This window comes from Struthio camelus, chromosome 6 (assembly GCF_040807025.1).
Source record: "Struthio camelus isolate bStrCam1 chromosome 6, bStrCam1.hap1, whole genome shotgun sequence".
In the NCBI taxonomy this organism is placed as follows: domain Eukaryota; kingdom Metazoa; phylum Chordata; class Aves; order Struthioniformes; family Struthionidae; genus Struthio; species Struthio camelus.
In genome coordinates this window covers 17,864,293-17,885,924 of record NC_090947.1, presented here as the reverse complement: position 1 = coordinate 17,885,924, position 21,632 = coordinate 17,864,293, and the positions used below count along the sequence as shown (strand labels likewise).

General features: G+C 35.0%; 1 protein-coding gene and 1 long non-coding RNA gene across 6 annotated transcripts in view; one reads left to right on the top strand and one right to left on the bottom strand.

The window, feature by feature from the left end:
- LOC138067633 (uncharacterized) overlaps positions 1-2,395 on the top strand; it is a 44,784-nt gene extending 42,389 nt beyond the window's left edge. The window contains exon 3 of the long non-coding RNA XR_011141883.1: positions 1,379-2,395. This is a non-coding gene — a long non-coding RNA (uncharacterized lncRNA). The remainder of the gene's footprint in view (positions 1-1,378) is intronic.
- The window catches only part of NCKAP1 (NCK associated protein 1), an 80,563-nt gene that overhangs the window by 24,861 nt on the left and 34,070 nt on the right, over positions 1-21,632 (bottom strand). For 3 of the 5 annotated variants that reach the window (XM_009676329.2, XM_068948366.1, XM_068948364.1), the window contains 15 exons: positions 19,258-19,350; positions 19,005-19,061; positions 17,794-17,936; positions 17,615-17,705; positions 15,179-15,316; positions 14,357-14,405; positions 13,716-13,872; positions 13,034-13,090; positions 11,647-11,743; positions 11,237-11,343; positions 10,565-10,697; positions 7,634-7,715; positions 6,437-6,495; positions 5,371-5,516; positions 2,262-2,394 (listed from right to left, as the gene is read on the bottom strand). In XM_009676329.2, the coding sequence (XP_009674624.2) occupies positions 2,262-2,394; positions 5,371-5,516; positions 6,437-6,495; positions 7,634-7,715; positions 10,565-10,697; positions 11,237-11,343; positions 11,647-11,743; positions 13,034-13,090; positions 13,716-13,872; positions 14,357-14,405; positions 15,179-15,316; positions 17,615-17,705; positions 17,794-17,936; positions 19,005-19,061; positions 19,258-19,350 (1,542 nt within the window). The remainder of the gene's footprint in view (positions 1-2,261; positions 2,395-5,370; positions 5,517-6,436; positions 6,496-7,633; positions 7,716-10,564; positions 10,698-11,236; positions 11,344-11,646; positions 11,744-13,033; positions 13,091-13,715; positions 13,873-14,356; positions 14,406-15,178; positions 15,317-17,614; positions 17,706-17,793; positions 17,937-19,004; positions 19,062-19,257; positions 19,351-21,632) is intronic. The other 2 variants (XM_068948367.1, XM_068948365.1) reach the window with 1 other exon arrangement.

The following is a 21,632-nucleotide window of genomic DNA, read 5'->3' as shown; positions in this document are numbered from 1 at the left end:
TAATGACTGAAAATAAGAAATCAATTTCTTGAAAGTTAATTCCTATTTTTGGCAAAATTTACAAACTAGAAGTAGCTTCAATATAGTTTGCATAGGTAGGCTGATATGGCAGTTAAGCAATACGTCTCACATTTTTGTTGCAATCTGACCTAAAGCATCACACACATGTAATTACATATGCACAGCTTTTTTTCCACCAGAACACAATACTACAGAACGCTCCTAAAAATATGCACAGAATACAGGCATGAGAAGAGTTTCAAGTTTTCTGGGAGGAATCCTATATGTCAGTCTAAGACCATTATATTTCCACCAAAAAATTAAATTAGAAATTTGAAATAAAGAAGTCATCCTGGAGATTTTAACGAAGTCTAGCAAAACTTTCTCTTTGAAATAGGGATTTTTTTGCTGTTGACAAAGCACTTTAGTTCTAAGCAACACTCTGATAAAAACCCTATTTTAATTAAGTATGAGAATTAGAGATCTAGCACTCCTCCTGAACAGTTATGCTCTATTTACTTACTGTATTATATCCACTTCAAATAATAGATTAATTAGTATCATTTATTTCAGCTCCTTTCATTCTTGCGGATTTGCAGGGGAAGGTAACTTGAAGCTGAAATCTTTGAAGTCACTGACACTGTACATTGTCATAAAAGTATTATGTTTATGACACTTTGCAAAACCTTTGCAAAACCGGCAAAATAAATCAAGAAGTAGATTCCCATCTTTAAGTTTGGACTGAATCTACTTCTCATCTTTAATTTGCACTAGTATTAAACCTAAGAGGAAAAGAATACGCAACTCAAGTTATAGAGAAAACACACAGTGTTATTTACATCAGTGAGTAAGTCTATAACGCAGCACTGATACATACATCTTTCTGGAATCAGTTCTTTTGTTACTGAATCTGCACAGCCTTCTGTATCAATGAAATCCTCCTTTCATTGCTAATGTTTACTTTGTAACAGGCACACACTACACACACAGGGCAGTGAAGATTATTTTTCCAAAATGGTAATAGTTACCAAATCATGCAATCCATACACTGAACTACATGTTCTGTTGGCTGTAGCAAAATGTGCCTGCTACAGCTGAATTTACAGTAACTAGCGTATGGTGGACCTTGGCTGCTGACTCCTTACTGTTACTATAATGGTTCTGAAAGACATCTTTTGTCCTGAAGGGAAGCTTTCCTGGAAATTTTTTAGTGGTTGTCAAATATAAATTAAGTTTGCAGCTCTATGGAGCAAAGTAGACAGACAAAATGACGACATAGGCAAATATGGAAGAATATAGCAGAAGAGGATTTAATGTTTAAATAAGAAAAACCCACACCATACACATTTCAGCATCTTATTCATCTTATTGCTTTCAGAACAGCGCTGTTAAAAAGAATGAAAACACATCAAGATGAACACTAAACAAGTTTGGCCAAGTTAACCCCTGGAGTAATTCCAAAGTCAATGGACATTTAAGGAATGTACTGAAGGATCTACTTCATTACAACATAAAAACGCAAAGCATTTTCTCAGAATGAAACTACTTGCTTCAACAAACGGTCAAGTTCTTTAAGCAGCGTTTTCCTTTTTTCATTTCAAATTCTACCAAAGGTTTGGGGGTGGGGGGGGAAGGAGGCAGCAAAATGAATGCTTGCATTATCTTGCATTTCATTTAGGGTTTTTTAACTCACTAAAGAAACACCATTTATAACAAGTTATACAGAATTCTTCACTTGCTATTTCCTTTTTCTAACTATGAGCTTGTAAGTCATTTAAAAAAAGAAATTTTTGCTTACATATTTGAACAGGTGTGTGGTATTTACTAGCATCTAAGTCTTGATAAGTGATAAGATAAAAGTCGCACACACAGTACCTGCTTTTGTACATTTCTCTGTTCCTCAGAACAGAATTAATTAGCAAATGGCCCCCCAGTAGCGGTCAGGAGAGCTAAGCTTCATTTCAAGTTCTGCCAGTAACCCACGAACTGATCCCAGAAAGTCACCTAACCTTTGCACCTTAGTTTCACCTCTCTTTAAAACAAGAATAATACTTGCTCACTTGAGAAAACAATTTGGAGATCTATGGAAGAAGGATCGCATATGATTTATAAAGTTATATACATGATTTACTTCCCTTTTTACCACTCTTCTCCCTTGAATCTTAGATTGGCATAATACTTGCTTTCACTGTTCTGTACTAGTCCTCTGTACTTTAAATGACAATTGAAAAGATCTAAGACAGTATATATTTAAAAATTACCTCTTCTGGGCATAGTTCATGGGTGCAGCTCATAAAATGAGTACAAAGCAGTGGGAATGCAATTGAATATCTTGATTGAGAGGGAAGCTCCAAACACTGCTGAAACATCTTCTCAAAAGCACGACTATAAAAACTGATCAGAAATAGACATTTAAATGGAGTACATATATAATACTTCTGGAAATAAAGTCTACTTCACACAGATCAAACATGCTATTAGTTTCAGATTTGTAACTATAGCTCACGTCTGATACAAAGTGCATCATTTTTCCGAAAAAGTGCATTTTCTGTGTTCACTTCTTACAGATGTTATTTATTAAGTCATTTTTATTCTGATGTTTGCCACATTGGCGTTTGAACAGTTAGCTGGTTTTGCAATTTAAAAAAATTTTTTTTTCAAATTCATGAAGGAAGAATCTGCAAATGATCCCAGTTTGATTACATGACTGCCTGAAGAATCTCGCCGAACCTCAGTTTGGTAGAGCTAAAACTCTACTGACAGGTCTTCAGCAATACTTTTATCAAACTAGTTCTGATGGAAAATGCTTGTGTTTCGCGGTTGTTACTTTCCAAGTAATCATTACAAAAATATTCTGAAAAACTCCTCATGCAAAAAAACAGACCAAAAAACCCCCAAACACTCCACCACCATCTTTGTCAACTCTTCAACACAGTCGCGACAATTGAATAACGACTGGACTTTCAGAGTCAAACCTAGCCACTATAAAATGGTGCCCTTCAGAACAGAGGCATGCTTCTTCACTGCAAACTAAGAAATAAGGTTCTACAGCAGGGCTGAGCTATGTTTCTCCAAGACTAACATTTTCACACTGGGACTTCAGACGATTTATTTCAACTACTGCTTACATAATGCATTTGTCTACTGATCCTACAAACATTTAATTATTTCAGCCTTAAACAATCATAGACAGATTTCAATCAACCTGCCTCTTGATCCTGTTTTCACAGGCCTTTAAATCTGCTTTTCTAAAAGTTAAGACATCTGGAATTTAATCTCCCCAAAGCAACTAATGGTAGCAAACATTACTCAGTTTGGGGGAGTGGGAAGGGAATTTACTACTACTACTACAAAAAATCAATTATTTACAACTGGCAACGGCCAGTTAGCTCTTCTTGTTTGGAGAAGAGTCAAGGAAGAGAGAAGGGAATCAAGGGCATTTTTCTTTTCTAATGCAGGAACTCCATGACACATTTACAACTGCACTAGAAGAAACCTGATTCCATTTCTTATTTAATCAATGTATTTGTCTAGCACATTATTAAATTCCAGTCATGGGACTCAAGTTGCATAGACATAACGGAATTGTAACAGCTGGAAGAGAACTATTTGCTCTGAATTATTGCTTTGAGTAATTAACATATCTGAAATACATTAAAGCTCTGAATAATCAGAGCTTTAAATTGATACATTTGAACAATTAAAACTCTGCTGAACTGTCTTTCACTAGACTTTCAACTAAGATATTTTACTAGGATTGACTTTGAGATTTTTCACTTAGAAATATCATACCTACATTGTAATACCATGACCAGAAAAAACAGTTTCCAAAGGGAAAAAAAAATCATGATCACCAGGATATGATAGTTACGCATAGCAATAATGGGAGAATAGAAGTTAATTCTTTATATTAAAACAATAAGTTATATACATCTTGATGGCAGAACTCTTGGTATTCTTGATTCCTAGCTATGAAAGTACGCCAGGAGATTTAAATTATAACTGCTCTCAAAGGGTGGGAATGCAAAGTGGTTAAAGTCTCCATCAGCAACGGAATGAAGCAATAATTATTTATCAATATATTAGCAAGTCAAAATCATTCATTCTAATAACAAAGTTTGATCGCCTCCACGACAAAAGCTATATGGTTTCCCTGTATTGATTTATATTTGAAGGAGCACACTTCATTTAGAAAAAGGTTTAATCTGAATTTTAAAACCGTACTGTTATATGATGGCGTTCAGAAATTGTTTCAATAATTAATTAGTTTGAAGAATTACGTTCTTGAAATCTTAATTAGTCTAGGATCTGCTCAGTCTGATTTTTATAAAGATGGTACTCCATAAATAGCTACTAATATTCTGATTAAATCAGGACCTTAACTTTTCCTGTTAAGTGAAATAGTCCTTATATCTTTATGTAGATAAGGCACTACAATATATTATGATCCTTTTTTCCAACATTAGTCTCCAGTTTTCTCCCAGACCTGATATTCAAACAACAATTGCACCAGAGCACCCTGCAAGATAAACGTCCTACTACTAAATTCAATTTATGCAATGAAGAATGTTGTTATCTGCTTAAATGTAATGCTCCCACTGTAATCTGACATTCAGAACCATCCTGCATTTTTAGTTTTTGGATGACACTACTTTTGATCATTTTGTAAGACTTTTTTGCTTTCAGTCCACCTATCAATTCAGATCTTCATCAGCAAACCATTCTCTTCATTATTTGTCAGTTTTTAATGGCCGCATCCACATATTTGAAGTGCACTGGTTTCACTTGTGGAGGTAGCGTGGAAAAGAAAGTCACTAATTTATAAAAATGATCTGTGGGGCCAAAAAAATCCACTCAGTCAGGAATCTCTGCTCATAACCACATTTTGAAATCTATTAAAATTAGATAAGCCCTAAATAAAAGTTAATTTGTATTAAGTACAACTTTCCAGCACAGCAACTCTTTTGAAATAACTTCTTATGTAAAGACATAATTTTTAAAGTGTCACACTTTAATTATTAAAAGCAAGTTTCTAAAAACAGCTTAAACTACTTTGCTTATTAGAAGAGAGGTTAAAGTCAGCCATAACAATCTAGAGTACTTATCATGAGGAATGTAAATTGGCAGAGGTTTATCTATCCTTTCAAAGATGCAGACACTGTACCTGACTACGAGTTGAGAATAGAAAAAAGTTATTCTAGAAATACAGAAAAGGCATGTATGGGTACTACAGATGTTTGTAAAGAATGAGGCAAAAACGTGGCAGAATAATTAGTTACATTGCCTCACTCTTTTGGTATTTAAAAATTACACTTGCAAGGATGAATCAAAGAACAACAAAAAGCTTCTACAGTCAGGTTAGTAACTTACCAAAATATAGAAAGATCTGAGGTTTCAACCAGCATCTCCACCAAAGAATCTACCATTTTTGTGTGGAAAATGATTGTATTCATCATTTTCCCAAGTTCTCTATGGTCCGCAAGACTAAGCGAGGCTTTCGAAACACTGGTGTAGGCCTGGAAAGACATAAGAACAATTTAATGTCATATCTACAAGTTGCTTTTCTGCAAATTCCACTACTTGTTGCCCACTATACAGTTTAAATGCTGAGTAAGCTAAGCACAGAACATCTATGCTTTTAAAGACCGCGCACAGCCCACTTATCTTTGCACTATAACTTAAGAAAAGCAAACTGCCTTTCAATGACATTTCCAAAAGTCATTCAAGCATGATACTAACACACAGAAAAGTTGTAGGACAAAATCATTGACAAAAAAACCCAAACAAATTGCACACTTGTGGTATTAAGTTTAGCGATGCCTTCCCTCCCTAAGGGAAGCTCTTCCTTCTAATAATCAAGCTTTGGTAAGCAAGAAAAGAGCAAATTTTGAAAATGATCTAGCAATAATAAAATATAAAGAATAACATCTAATCTTGAGATAATGGGTTTACAGTCTAAACAGTACTCCCCCCCTTTATAAAGTCAACTCAAGATAATATACAATTATATATATAAAAAATAACGCACAGTAGTAAATTCACTGAACAAGACAGTATCTTCAATCAGGCTATCAAAACTGCTAGACATTTTGAAGGTTGTCATCACTACCTAAAATACTAAAAAGTTTCTACCTTCCCTTGACCGAGTAGGCTGTATCATACTCTACAGAGTACAAAGATGCCAACAAATTGCTTGCGCTCCATACGCTCTATTTCCGAACCGTTACAAGAATTATTTGCAAAAAGTATTACATTAACACGTGGCAAATTATCTGCTTAAGAACAGCTAGATTTTAAAAGCTGAAGAGCAAGTTATCCTTAGATATCCTGCCATCCATTTGCAATGTGAGAGTAACCTAGAAAAGTAGCAGTTTACTACTAACTTGAAACCAAAATGCGTATTAAAATCAAAAGTGCCATGCATAGAAAGTCTTACCTGCAATCTAAACCAATCTAATCTCATTCCTCTGAAGTCAAATACCTCTCCATCTTCAACTGCATTAGGAAAAAATACAGAATATCAAATCTTTAGAAAAATGACTACAAGCATTCAGACATACTAAATCAGTTATTGGGAAAAAAGAGTACTGAAGAATTACTTGGTTATTGAACTTCACACTGCTACCTAAAAATATCATTGCAGCACAACCACATTAACAGAAATTAGAATAGCTAGATGAAAATATCTGTATGCCTTCTAGATGAAGAGACCTATGCACTTTCTAAATTAAAATGTAGGATTTCGTCTGAAATAGCCTTCTGCAAAAGCTCTCTCTGTACAGACTTAGATCACTACTTTGAGCCTCATAAATGTGAGCAAAAACATTTAAGACCTTTTAAGAAATTATCTGAATAAATGACTACCTGTATAGACAAATGGCTTCCTCTCTGGAAATGGACAGTGATTAATTTGGAATAAGAATTAAAATGCAATAGAATGTGCTTTTGTTTCTTTTATTACAATACTTAATAGGTGTCTGTTAGCTAGACAAATCTCAACTATTAAATGCAAGAACAAAAACGCTGTTCACCATGCTTGCTGCCATGCACTTCAGTGTAACCTCAATAGGCTCCCAAGCCATTGCACATGTTCACTAAGCTTCTTACAGATGAACAGCGTAAGTGTTCCTCCTGTTCTTCCAGTACTCCACTTTCCTGCCACCTCCTTGCTACTTTTTTACTGAGTTTTTGTTCTCTAAGTTGTCTCCTTAAGTTATATCAGAACCATGACAAAAAACATGCACGACTATTTTACTCAGAGCAGTTTTCACTTCTGCTCGATATACATTATTTAGGCATAGCTGTCTAAGGTTCATTGCTTAGAACAAAGTTGTATGCTTTGCTTGCACATAACAAAGTACTTTTTCCTGACAGGATTCCTTTTAGAGTAATTTGCCTTTCCAAAGGGCACACTGAAGTACTACAGCAAATGAGGTAAACCATGAGAAACGTGAACTTAACTGGAAAAGAGACACAGAGTAAGAAACAGAGTCCACAAAGCAACTGAGGGAACAACTTCAGTTTATCCAAGTTACATACTACTAGTGATTGCATAAAACAAAAAATGACAAAGTTTCGCAGAGGAGTCTGTCATTCGGTTACAGTTTCCTCAAGTTCATTTGAAAAGACTTACCTTGCTTCACACTTAGTGAAGTCATGGTGTTTACAAAAGAGGACATGATGATCGATTCATCTTCTGGGCACACTGAAAGATTCTAAAATAAACGTTGTTACTATTTACCTCCCAAATCTGATTTAATGAAAGAACGCCTATACCCAAGCTCAATTTATCAACTATACTCTGAAATGTCTTTCATATAATTTACAGCATATAACTGGATCACCGGAATATTTTAAGTAGTACTATTTAACAATAATTTTATGTTTTTAATTCATTACCTGACGACAGACACCTGGAAAAGCCTGCTTCCAAACTGACAGAGGCTCAAAGCAGAAAAAACTGTCCGTAAACATACTCCCACACTTGCAGGCTTTAGGCCTTTATATATGCGACAAACTTTGTTCTAACCTCTGCAAGCATCTGACTTACCTGCATGGAAAATTTAGCCATGGCAGGCTACAATACAGACCATTAAACACATCAGCATCACCCTAGATTAAGGCCTTCCTTCCCTAAGAACCCTATATCAACAGATTTCAACATATAAGACCTCACGAACTAAGCTTGCTTTGAATGACACACACCATCTGAAAGATGGGCTATCAAGTTTTCAAACCCTACAGAATGCAACAGTTCATAAATAACTAGTTCCAGCAACTGCTATGATCATATTTCTATTTAACACTACAAAATAGAAGTTTCATATAATTCGAGATGACTGACATTTTTTACAATAAGAAAGATCCCAGAAAAAAGAAAGGATCCACATTATCAATCATCTCTGTCTAGTCTTGTGTTTGATAATTGCTATGAATGAATTAGATTGAAGTCACTGTTAATATCTTTCTCTCATTTTAGTTTGATCCTAGGGATTATTCTTTGTAAACATAAAACATCTGAATGCTATACAAGTGGCACAGAAGTCATTCACTAAATCTAGGAATTCATCTCTCAGGAATCAATGACAAAACTCAAAAGTATTTCATTCTGTCACTCTAACATATCAGTTAACATATAGGTATATAGAGCTATAAGGACAAGAAACCCAAATACAATTATTTTGATGTGAAAAGTAAACCTAAAGATTCAGTCACATTTAGTAGTTCAAATAATAATGAAATAAAACTAAACCGTTTAAATACCAATTTAAATAAACACTAGGAGATAAGTTCCAGCTTTTGGTAATTGATATATTGCTTAAAGTGTGATTTAATTCTTGCAAAAACCAAAAACCTAAAATACAATATAAAATTGTCAACAGCATGAGTAACTAACAGGTACACAACATTTTGGCTCCATCTTGTGGTCACCAGAGAATAAAATCAAGAGAGTTCAGAAACATTTTCATTTCTTTGTCAGCCTAGTTATGAAAAACAGTTTCTGCAGTATTCCCTTGATGGCCATACTTGTTTACTTGGATTTATTCAAACCAAATTAAACCAGTCCAGAGAATTTATTTCAGAAATTCAAACCACATCTACCGCCTTTACTTTGGAAACCATCTTCTACTCAGCTATAGTTGTTACTCCCTATAGAGTTGCAGAAATCCCACCCGCTCTAGATGACAACCTACAGGGAACAAGAGAAGGCGGTCTTCCATTAAAGAACGAGCATCATCCTCTTCTCCGGCACCTTTGTATTCCTACAGATCCACACTCCATAGTGTTTTCAATGACTTGGGGTGAAAGATCTGTTTAATTTGGTAATGTTCCTTCTACCTCTCTTTAACTTCTCCTTTTCTTGCGAGAGTTCATCATTTCCAGATCCCATATTTCCTAACACAGAAGACAAGACGTCTTCCCTCACTCACTACAACAGAAGGCCTTCCCGAAACCCTGTTTAAGTTTGTCAAGTCTGCAACTAACTTGAGCGAGACCTCTATTTTATATCCGAGCTCTTCTTGAAACTCCTTGCCAATTCTCTCCATGCCAGCAAACAACTCTAACTGCAAGCATGCTGTCTTTATCCTCTGCAGATAAACTACCCTCAGCTCAGTTTAGGTTGGAACGGACCTCAGCAGGTCATCTGGTTCCACTCGCAGCTCAAAGCAGGGCCAATTTTGATACTAGATCTTTCATGCACACTATGAAGCTCAAAAGATCCCCAATTTGAATTCACTTCCAGCGAGAAGAATAGTAATAAAGAAGACCACAGTGAGACAGCCTCCGATGACACCTCCAACTACCTGACTTGGTATTTAGGCTTAAGCAAGATAAATCACCTCAGCTGTCCGTTTCTTTATAGGGGTGAACAGGAACGCAGAACTCCCAATGATTCTGTTAGTTCTCATAATTGTTTCTGATGCTTTTCAATGTTGATGACATAATGCAGTATTTATCTCAGACACTTACATTAATTCTTAAACACATATTAAGGTTGATGCTGAATTGTGGAAAACATCAGTTCACATAGCGTATTTAAAAAGGGTGCCACAGGATCCCAGTTCATCTTTTCATTTCCTTCGGCAAGGTTTGTAAAATGACACTGGCCTCATTTTCTCCATTATGTCAGCAAAGTAACATCATAAGACAACATTAAGAGCATCCTTTAGAGAGCACTGGTGCTTTCTCACTCGTGCAAAGATTTCAAAGCAGCAACCGACATAAAAGAATCTTATTAGTCAAGAACAGTCAAGAACAAGAGAAAACCATCAATAAATTCTTGCCAATCACTACAGCCTGATGTTAAAATACATTACAGTTTGTCCCTTGAGAAGAAAAGTAATGTAATTGTCTGTAAACATTACGTTGCTTAGTACCATTTAAGTGTTCACAGAACAACCAAAGGCACAGCTCTAAATTCCGGTATTAAACAGTTAGTTTGCCTTATTTCATGACGTTCGTCAAAATCCACAAACCAGGATGCATTTCATAAAGACATTTTGAACAAAAAGGCCTTTCTAAAACTTGCTGTTGAGAACCCAAAACCACAGCCATGCCATACCTGAACAAGTTCGTTTAAGACCACTGCATCAAAGCCGGAGAGATACTGCACATAGTACCTCTGCATCACTGGTCCATATTTTCTCACGTGTGCTCTGAGCTCCTCCATGTAGAATATTAACTCAGCTATGTGCCTAGACAAAAAGAAAACAAAAAGGTTACAAGTATGGAATATGCAAAATACTATGTTTATGGAGACACTCACGTTGATTATAAGACAAGCTTCATTTGATTTAAAAGACAATCTTTCTAAAAAACAAAACAAAATCTACCAATCAAGTTGTTTGCCAGTTTCTTTTCCCCCCACACTGTTGATTTGTTCAATGCAAATCAATAACTCTGAAGATGTATGATAAAGCTTTTTTTTTTCCCCCCGCCTTCCTTTCCCAAAGGAAAACACATTCATTTACTTTAAGAAACTTTTCCGTTCTGATGAAAAGCGTAACCTTTCCGCAGAAAAAGAATTTTCACTGACGGGCTTTAGTTTCTAATGCAATACTTCTAGTTTTCTGTTTTGATGGGAAGATTAGGTTTCCCAGGAAAAGGTTCTCTGATCTGTCCCAATTCTTTCATCTAGCTATCTTTTCCTGTTTAGATTCCCTTGCATTTAGATAAAGTCTCTCTGTGAAGTTCTCAAATATTTATGGTATCACATTAAAAGTTGTTAACGTACTTATCTATGAAGTCATCTGCACTCTTCTTCGGCATATTATCTGCATGACGAAGAAGCCAAATAATTTCATCACGAGCAAAGGATAATGCCATAAATACAAATAGTGCCTGAAAAAGAAAAGTTGTTCAAGAGCTTACATATATACACACACACACACACATATATATATAAAAAATATATATAAAATACATACACATATACACCTACACACACAGACATATATATTTATATATGGCAGTAGGACACCTAGTGCACACCAAGAGGCAACCAGTTTCTAAAATAAAGAATCTTAAAAATCTAAGTAGATTTTCTCTCAGAGTAGGGTTTGTTTCCCCCCCCTAAATGTCGTACAATCACTAAGGAACAAATTGTAAGATCACAAACATGCAAAAAATAACTACTATAATTACCTTGGGTCCCAACAGGCCTGGCTGATCAGACAGGACAGTTGCCAGTTCTTTGAGCGCAGAACGTAAAAACTTGCGTCTCTCTCTATGCATTGAACCACTGCATCAAAAGAACAAACTGGAACATCGTACGCTGTGCTAACCATGGAACATTTCATTTTCTTAAAAATAATTTAAGCACAGATGTATGCAGCTCATAGCATACTAACCCCAAGAGGTTTGTATTTTTAAGGACAGAATCCAATTAAAATTAGCATCTTCATCACCAATGCTGTATACTTCTTAAGCAAGGTTAAATTTAAAAATCAAGTCTTCTGCCTTATCTATGATTTGCATTTGACTCCACTAAAAATGTTTCCACTTAATTTGCATTCGTATTAAATAATAAGATAAAAACTAAACAAAAAAACCCAAAACATTACCTCTCCACCCAAAACAACCCTAAAAAACTCCCCTAAAACAAGAAACATTGGGGAATATGCAAATTAAATGCTTCCTTCCTGAAAATTTGAAAAATAACCTAAAACTTGGGAATTTAAATCAATAAAGACATACTGTTAATTAAATTCATATTTAAAAGTACAATCGAGACAAACCAAAGAAGCTGGTATCCAAATAAAGAACGCGGTGGCACCTTCCACTTAACAGCTGATAGCTTTATAAAAGAAATGCACATTTCCTCAGTTTTATCTATCAAGCTTCATCGACTTGCTATCTTGCATTAGACGCTTGCCAGAGACATAATAGGAAGTTTTTTTTCCAAGTATTTAATTTCTTATGAAAGAATTCAAAAATACCTTGAATTTTTAAATAACCTTTCCAGTTCTCAAAGTGTCTCTCAAGAACTAAGCTGTAGATAACAATGAGATTAAAAAGGATATTTATACTGTTAATTAAAAAAGTTAGACTTCTGTTAAATAGAAAAGTTAAAGGCAATTGTGGATATGCTTCCTTACTACTGCTGCAGGAAAAACAGAGAAAAACACCCCAGCCATAATCCCTTCTTTTTCCACACAGTTTGTTTATTTAAATAAATATCTCCAAGCACTTAAATATTTATATAAATATTTAAAGAAATATCTCTAAAAACTCTACCAGGGTCTGTAAATGGTATTCAAAACTCTGTTTTTCATTAGGAAGATCTCAATGCATAAGTATTTTAATTTTGAGATTTTATTACTGCTTTGTAAAAGCAAAAGCAAAGCATAAATTTCTCTACAGGAAAGCAGAAAGAAAAATAGCTATATACTGATTAATCTGTATATGGTCCCACGTGAAAACGCACAACTAATTCATAATTTAACAAATCTATTTTGTACATTCTTTGTAATTGTATTTGAGAATAAAAACAACACTAAAACCTGTCTAGAGAATTTTGTAAGATACTTACGCATGTGATACAGCAGCTTCTTTGCACTCTCTAATGTCATTAATACGTTTGTTATAGCTGCAAGTAAAAACAATCCAATATGTTAACAAGTACCAGTAATAAAATTTAACACGAGCTGGAACTTCAGATGAACTGCAATTCCATAGCAAGCGGGACCTAGCAAGACATTCACAGACAAGACTTCTTTCCCTGATCAGAACTAAACGCTCACACTGCATATCCAAACCAAGAATTCTCTTGTACTGAAGTGCTCCTGCTCTTCACAGGTAGAGATCTGAACTTTCTTTCTGGCTGAGTTTTCACATGATCTATTGCAGAAACAGTGGCCAACAGTTATAACTTTTCTAAGAAAACTGCATCAATGACATGACTTCTGTGCTCTAAATTAAGAGTTGTGAGTGCAGATCACTAAAATTAACTTTTTCCATTTTAGAGACTGATTCACCAGACTTTTCGAGAACTGAGATTAAAAAAAAGTACAATATATAAAATGTATAAAATTGGGCTCCTGGAATTTATGCTTAAAAGAAACAGTCAGGAGACCAAACAAAAACACTTGTGTATGGAATGTCCATAAGAAGAGCTTAAGTGAAATAGAAGCAACATTTTTCAAAACAGTTCGTAAAGACTGTTAATATTTTAACAGATGCTCTAGAAGTAGAAAAAGACAACAAAAACTCACCCTCGTATATTTACAAACAAATCTTCTGCAGCTTTGTGAATATGGAATACTTCATCTCGAAACAGAGCCAAGCAGGAGCTACTTTGAAGTGCAAGTTTCCAAAGGTTCAAAGCTGTAGCATCACTATTCAGGATTCCATGGCACAAAATAAACCCAACTTCAGAAGTTCACATCAATTTGTGTCACAAAATAGATGCACAAAGACAACAAGGAACAGTGAGATTATTATGCATTTTCTCTTAAATCCTTCAGTTACTTCACTGATAAACCTTAACTGGTAACATGTAGTTTTATACACACAAAAATACCCTGCAATATGCATTCTATTAGAGGAGTGACCAGTGTTTTCGTAGTACGAATAACTTAATACTTACACTGCTCAGCTATTTTCACCAGAATTACTAAAACCCCCATATTTAGTCAAAGGCTGAAAGAAATTGATGACAAACTCAAATTCCAACATATGTCAAATTCTAACTTCATTGCATGTAAAAGCACGATACATACAAAACGAGAGTCAATCAAGTTCTCTAGAAACTGTCTGAAAAAAAACAGCTTTTGTACAGTACATATAAAAGCAAACTGTCTTTTAAAAGAAAAAAAAAGTACAGCCATGAGCTATTTCAAGAGATTTTACTCACAAATGATCCATTTTTCCATTGCATCCAGAGAGAGGTATTCACATGGCATCTGTGTAAAAAACAGTAATTTGTAGCAAACTAATTATGCAAAGACAATGCATTTCATGAGAAGTAGTTCTTACAAAAAGCGACAAATAAGCTTTTACATGCTGATGACTCATGGAGGACTGCTACTGTCTGCTAATAAGGCATTGTTTCATCCATTTGGAAACTAAGAGTTTGAACATTAAATGAGCTTCCATATCCTCCAATACTGTGAACAAAAGAGTAAACAATTTTTGACAAGTGTTTAGTGCTGTATTTAAGTATGTTTAAGAATAAAATGTTTTTAATGTACAGTGTTACAAAGTTAATACTTTCAGAAAAAACTTAATTTTCAGAGACTAATCACACAAGCTGACAGCTGTTAATGCTTTCATTTTTCCAGAAAGATGTTCCATTTTTTCAGAAAGATGCCCACCTATATCACTGCTGTTTGCAAATGCAAACAGTAATACATTTTAAAGAAAGTATCAGTTCTGATTTTCAGTCTGTTAGACCGCAAACACCTGAGATACTATACAGGACTCCTTCCTTCTACACTGTAAAAGTTGCTTCCCTTCACCTTTTGATTATCAAAAAAGGAAAATGATGCCATGAGCTAATGCAATGGAAGTTTTTCCCCTACACAAACGTCCCCAGCTCTCCCAACTAAGCTATTTATTTCTCTGATTAAAAGCCAGGTAAAGGTAACCAAATAGAAAACAAAACATTGTTTTTCTACATTGTTTTACAGAAAACCTTGCTTAACTTTATTGTATAATCCAAATTAAAAGGCCATACTGTGTCAGACTGTGCAGGATTAAGCATTGTACTAGGTGCACTGATGAGGCTCAGTAGTTGTGCATTTCTCCACTGGTCAGCTGAGAGATTTCTTCGAGGATAGACCATCTGGAGTGAAATTAGAGCATCTGAAAGGGACTAGAGAGAAGAACGTGATTAGTCTGACATGTCCTCAAGGCTCACTCTTTGATAAACATCAAAGATCTTCATGTCGTTTCGTGAACTGCATATTAGCTGGGCAGCAGAAATACAGAGACAACTGGTAGGAAGCTATTGTAATTTGTTAGCATAAGAGTCTTAACAACTGGCAACGTGATCAGATATTTAATTTGATGCAAACAGCTATACGCTAGTACTGAAGTTCAAACACTGCTATACTTCAGGCATAAGAGAAGCTAAATCCTGTTTTATCAGTGACGCTGGTTTTTTTAGTAATATTACTAACAATAACTAAAACATTTTACTGAACTACTTCCGAAGTTAAACATGACATTAGAAACCACTGCATCTAGTTTCTTTATCATACAAAAGACTATTACAAGACCTGGGTAAGGATAAAGGGGAGACAGAGGCTGGTTTTGATATATATATATTTTTTTTTTTAAGTTGAAGAATTATAAAATTCTGAGTTTGGAATTAGAGGACATAAAAAATGAGGAGGGAACAACAAATCTACCTCATATAACTGCAAGTTGTTCATTAAAGCAGCCACATTATTCTGCTACTTCTTCTCTACCACTTCGCTTAGTATGTCCTTCTCTCTTGGCTGCCAAATTGTAATTATTTAGAATACAAACTGTCTGGGAGCATCTTCATAACAGTTTAAGCTTATTCAAGTAAGTGTAGTCCTGCACCTTCTCCCTGTCTTCTGCATCAATACTGGTGCTTGTACGACTCCTTAAGGAGCCAGCTCAGTAAGCACTAAACCAGAAGAAAAATCAACCCGGGGGAAAAAAAAGTTTTATGCTAAAGCTTTTCTAAGAGGCTTTCTGCTAAAGTCAGTTTAAAGTGCTACACAGCTGTCAGGTTACTGTAAAGTAGTGAGATGATGGAAGGACAATTTAAGTGTGCAGTTTAACACAACAGTTTAACAGGATTTGCTCATTATTAAATAAGAAAGCAGAAAAAAGATGATACTGAGAATTGCAGCATCTTTGCTCCAAAGTGCACACAAAAAGATTACTTAGTGAAGTATCTCACTGCAAGAAAGACAAGGCTAATGATGCTTTTTTAAGGTATTCTCATATGGCCTAAATAAATCGCCACAGAACTGGTTCACAACTGGTTAGGGGGAAAGAAAAAAAAAACCACATAACAACAACAACAAATACCACCACTCCTAGAATGTATTTGACTCAGTCTGGAAAAACATTTTAAACCATGAGTTTCTGCACAGCTTTGTAGTGGACATGGTCCAAATCAACACTATTTCAAGATATAAACAACTGAAAGATTACAGATAACATTCACAGAAATCGGGGCTGCCAAACCTGAAGGAAACTAAAACTTCAGAACTTACAACGAACCTGAAAATTTAGAGAGGTCCAAGTATAGCTCTGTCTAAACTTTCCAAAACTATATATGGAAAATATGGAAAATATAATTAGTTTTCATATAGGGAAAAATAAATGTATGACATTACAGTGGATTATAAACTGCCATTAACAGAACAATACTGCTCTAAGGGCATCCTTCATTCTGAAAATTTCTTTAAGGAAATCACTAAAAAGATCTTAGTGGTACCTGTTTCATTGTATTAGGTGCTGGGAGGGCTGTGTTACACTGTAATATTATTTTTGTCCTACATTAAAAAAAAAACGTAGACAAATTGGGGAGAATCCAAAGTTGTGTAAGAATATACACTTAACGTTTGTGCAAAAAGGCTGTAGTGGGTTCACTTAACCAAGCGAAGTCAGCTGAGCAGGGTACATGATATCAGCCTTTGAGTATAGAAAATATTATTAAAAAGGCAGTGGTGATCAGCTGCTCTCCAAGATCATCAGTTTAAGGACTACCCAAAGCACAAAAACCCCACAGATTAGAAAACAGAAAACAAACCAAAAAAAACCCCTCACATTCAACTAGGATGTTAAAATTGCAAAAACTGTTCCCTAGAAACATTAGGAATCTCCCTCATTTCACGCTACAAATCCAAACCAGATGACCCACAACTGATTTTTAATCACTTTCTTATTCTTTAGTGAGTAACATGGATCCTTACCAATGGGTGCCAGCACTGCTGTACTTCTATTGTTTCTGTTGTTTAAGAAAATAATCAGTCTCCACCCCCAAAAATCCATTATGAATAAAATTCAAATCCCCTGTAAAATTTACACCTAATGCTCTTGAACAGAACAAAGCCCTCACATATTTACTGCTTTATTTCTGCTTCTTCCTGTCAAGGTTACTGTGTTCCAGTGAAAAGAAGTTACATACTTTACTGTGAGGTACAAATTCCTCCATCATTTTCTTTAAAGGATTTTCATAATCCACAATCATCTGGCCAAGGCGTGGATATTCTCTGTCACTAAAAGCAACAACAAATAACTAACTCAGTTGTAGTTATTCTTTAAAGACAAACAAACAAAAAACTTTCAATGCAACAAATTTTTTACCTTGCTCCATGTGTCATTTCATGAGCATAATTATACAATCCAATGATGGCCTTCCTTTCTTCAATCCGAGATAGCAATATCATTAGGGTTGTGTAGGTTATAATCAAATCTAGGTAGTTCTTTGTTAAATCGAAGTTTACAGTCTGAGAGATAAGAAACAATTACTTTCCACTGTAAAACTTTCAGGATAGAACACAAAACTTACTTTACTCTCTCCATCAAACCTCAACATTTTAAACACACAACGGACTGCCTTCATCATAGTTTTTGTTTTGGTTGTGTACAGACTTTGTATAATCTTAATGAATTCACCCAAGTCCCCAGAACTACTAGTATTCTTGAAAGCAAACACACAAATAAGTCTTTTCAAGATCAAGTATCGCTGATTAGCTGGCTGATAGAAAAGCTTTTCTTGAACGCTCCCAAGCGGTCAACAACTGCCTATGAACTGTATTTTAAAAGACTTTGTAATTTAAGACAGCACATATCCCTCTGACCTGTTGAGAACTTTTCATGATACATAAACCTGCTCCTTCTTCATATTATGAAACTAAGTCCGTCAAAGTTAAGAACAATGACTAGAATTAACAAGGTGGCATTATGAATATCTGGAAAGAAAGCTGAAACCAAACAAAAAGACGCTCGATTTTTTTTTTTTTAACCTAACACTTTCAGCTGCTTTTGTACTGTTTTAGCCCACAGTAGAAAAGTGATGTCCTCATATATCTCCCAGGTGACACACCTGTGATATTTCTATGTTGTGAGCCTCACATGGCTTAAGCATAGAGATGACAACAAATATCTTAGTACTCCTTTGACAGGAGAAAGCAAACTTGCAGATGCAATAAACCAAACGATATACAGTACAATATGTGAAATATCAATATATTTTATAGTAGTACATAGAGATACATATATATAAACTACAGTATATACTATAGTATACTATATAGTATATAAAACTATAGCATATAAAAACTATATTGTCACCACTATCCATATGTAGTCTGTTTAAAATATCTTATCTTATTCCGAGCCATTAAAAAAAGTTAGAGATCCGAAGATTATATTTTTGTTGCATTTATAACTAAAGATATCATGTTTACTGAGCTAACGTAATCAAGTACTTCTAATTCTCTGTGCAGAATTATGATCATAAACATTTTAAAGAGTAGCTTTTGAAAATTTCACTTCTTAAACCAGAAACTTACAATATCAAAGAAGACTTGGCAAACATCAATAGTGTTCAGCAGCTCACAAACGTGGTCCTTGAAAAACAACGGAACAATGTTCAGTTTAAAAAGATCTAAGTATGTCGGTTTACTATGCTTAATGATGGAGATTATGTTTTTGCTTTAAATAGAACTACGGTTTCAGCTATTTCATTATGAAGTACTATTTTATAAATAAAAAGACAGAAACCTGCTGCGACAGAACTACTCTGAAACATTTGCTCTACCTTACCTTGAATTCCATAACATCAACAAAGGTGAAGTAGTATAACGCCAGGTTCTTCAGAATCTCCGATTTTTCCTTCTGCAGCTGAGCAAGCTGTTGCTAAAAGAGAAACAGACACGTACACTGTTCTAAGAGGATCTTGAGAAAACAGCTGAAAAATGCACCAATGAAATACCTGTGCTGCGCAGATTAACCACCAGGCTTGCTACACACAGAATTCTTAACATGGCTTTCTTAGATTGAGTTTCTTTGTGTCTCTTAAATACACACAAAGTCCTCAAAACAGATCATTTTAATAACTGCTGACTATATTTTGAAGATAAAAGTCAAATTAGTACACATTAGTACCAAAGTCATATTGTTTAGCTCAGCTAAAGACAAAAATGGGAAGTTAGGAAAACAGTGTTATCATATGTATAATTAGCAAAAGCAGAACAGTATATGAGCACAAATCAGTATGATAAAAAATAATGACATTACTTGAGGTGGGAGAAAAGAAGGTGGCAGGTCACAATTTTACTACAGAAAGACATTGTGCTTTTAAATTCTGAACTTACCAAAAAGAATATCCAGGCAAAGCCACGTTAAGCATGCAAAATAAAATGTAGATACAAACATAAAATACAGTAACGGTTCTTTGACCAGTTCCATAAAACACAATAATACATTCAAACAAAAGCAACAAAATAAACAAAGAAACAAAAAAGAAGCAAAACACTAGCATTAGACACTGGTGGATAAAATGGAAGAGGCAAATGTGAATACAAAGGCATAACATCGTTCACCTGGATTTTTTTTAAATCGACATTGAAATCTCTTAATTTACATTTTTCAAAATATGCCAGAGGAATCAGCTCATTTAAATAATTACAACTAAGAATACATTACTGAACAGCCATTACATTTATCTATGTACTACAGTCTCACAGCACAAGGATCCAATTATTTAACTTGCAAAACCCAGGTGCTAGTTGGTTTCTTAATTGATATGTGAACTGAAAAGGGTTAAAGCAGTCGTAACACTCATTATGAGAAAGTTCCCGCCAAAAATCTTTACGATTTCCATTTAAAGATTGCTCAAGCTAAACAGGATTTTCTTCCTCTGCAAGAGCAATGAACTATATACAAAAAGATTAAATAAATCATTTCAAGACTGGTTAGCTTATTTTCACATAGGTTAGAACCGAATACTCTTCTTTGCCTCCCTCTCTCTAACGCTGTACTCTGTGTTCTCAGTTTTATGTAAAGCACTAAACTCACAAAAACAAATCAACTGGAAGAGGTACTGTATGCCATATATTTTTCAGACGTATTTTGCTTCTTTTTCTGAATTTTTAGAAATGATTCTGATTTTCTGATGCCTTTAGCCATAAGATTTCCATCATAGCCAATTTGAATAGCAACGTTATAAAACGCTTGCACCTATTCTCATGCCGCTGCAAAGGATTTAATGTTGAAGGTCTGAATGCTTGCCTCGCATGTTATTTTGGTTTCTTTCACATACTCATCAACCTCAACTTTAGATGGAAAATGAGTGCAAGTACATGCATTCATTTTGTAAGTTCTCCTGAAAATCTCATGCGCTAGGAGACCAAATATTTCCATTTAATAACCTGATGCAGCACAAAATCAATTTTCAAACAGAAGTCCAACGAGTTCTACGTTGATCCTCAGTATAAATTTATTACCAAGTTTCCCAATACATACTTTGAACCTTAAACCTGTTCAGAGAATAAACCATCCAGAATCATCATCCGCCGTGTCTGGGGTTCATGGAGGTCTACATAGTTCTAGCAACCTTAGAGTAAAGTTGTGTCTTTCGTCCAGAACCTCCCCAGAAGAAAGAGCTCTTTGTACTTTCAGGGCTGCTTCTTCAGTAAGTAGTTGCTACAAAATGAAAGCTCAGCATCTAGGAGAGCTGGTTTTATTCTTCATCCTTACTCATTTAAGAATTGTACGTGGTTCATTTTTAAAAACACTAAGCCAAAAAACGGTTTATTTCTGTGTAACACACACAAGCGTGAACTGGATGAATTCAAGGAGTCACTTCATGAACGTTCAGTCACGGACTACACAGTACTGTTCAGAAATAAGATACTGAATGCTACACTGAATCCCCTAGCTGCATTTTGACTTCTGCAGCAGAGAAGAGGTCACACAGATTTAAAAATGAGGAGGAAATAAGAAAGAAGCAACCTTACACAATTGAAGTTGGTGGAAAGGGGAAATGTCTCTTCAAGAGAAACCTGTACATATCACAGCATGATAGAAATTTAACTCTTCAAATCATAATTGACTCTAGTGCAGAGAGAACATGAAAACAGGCGATACTACTACACCTATGCTTAAGCGCTTTTTTCCTACTGCAGTCCTGACTCAGA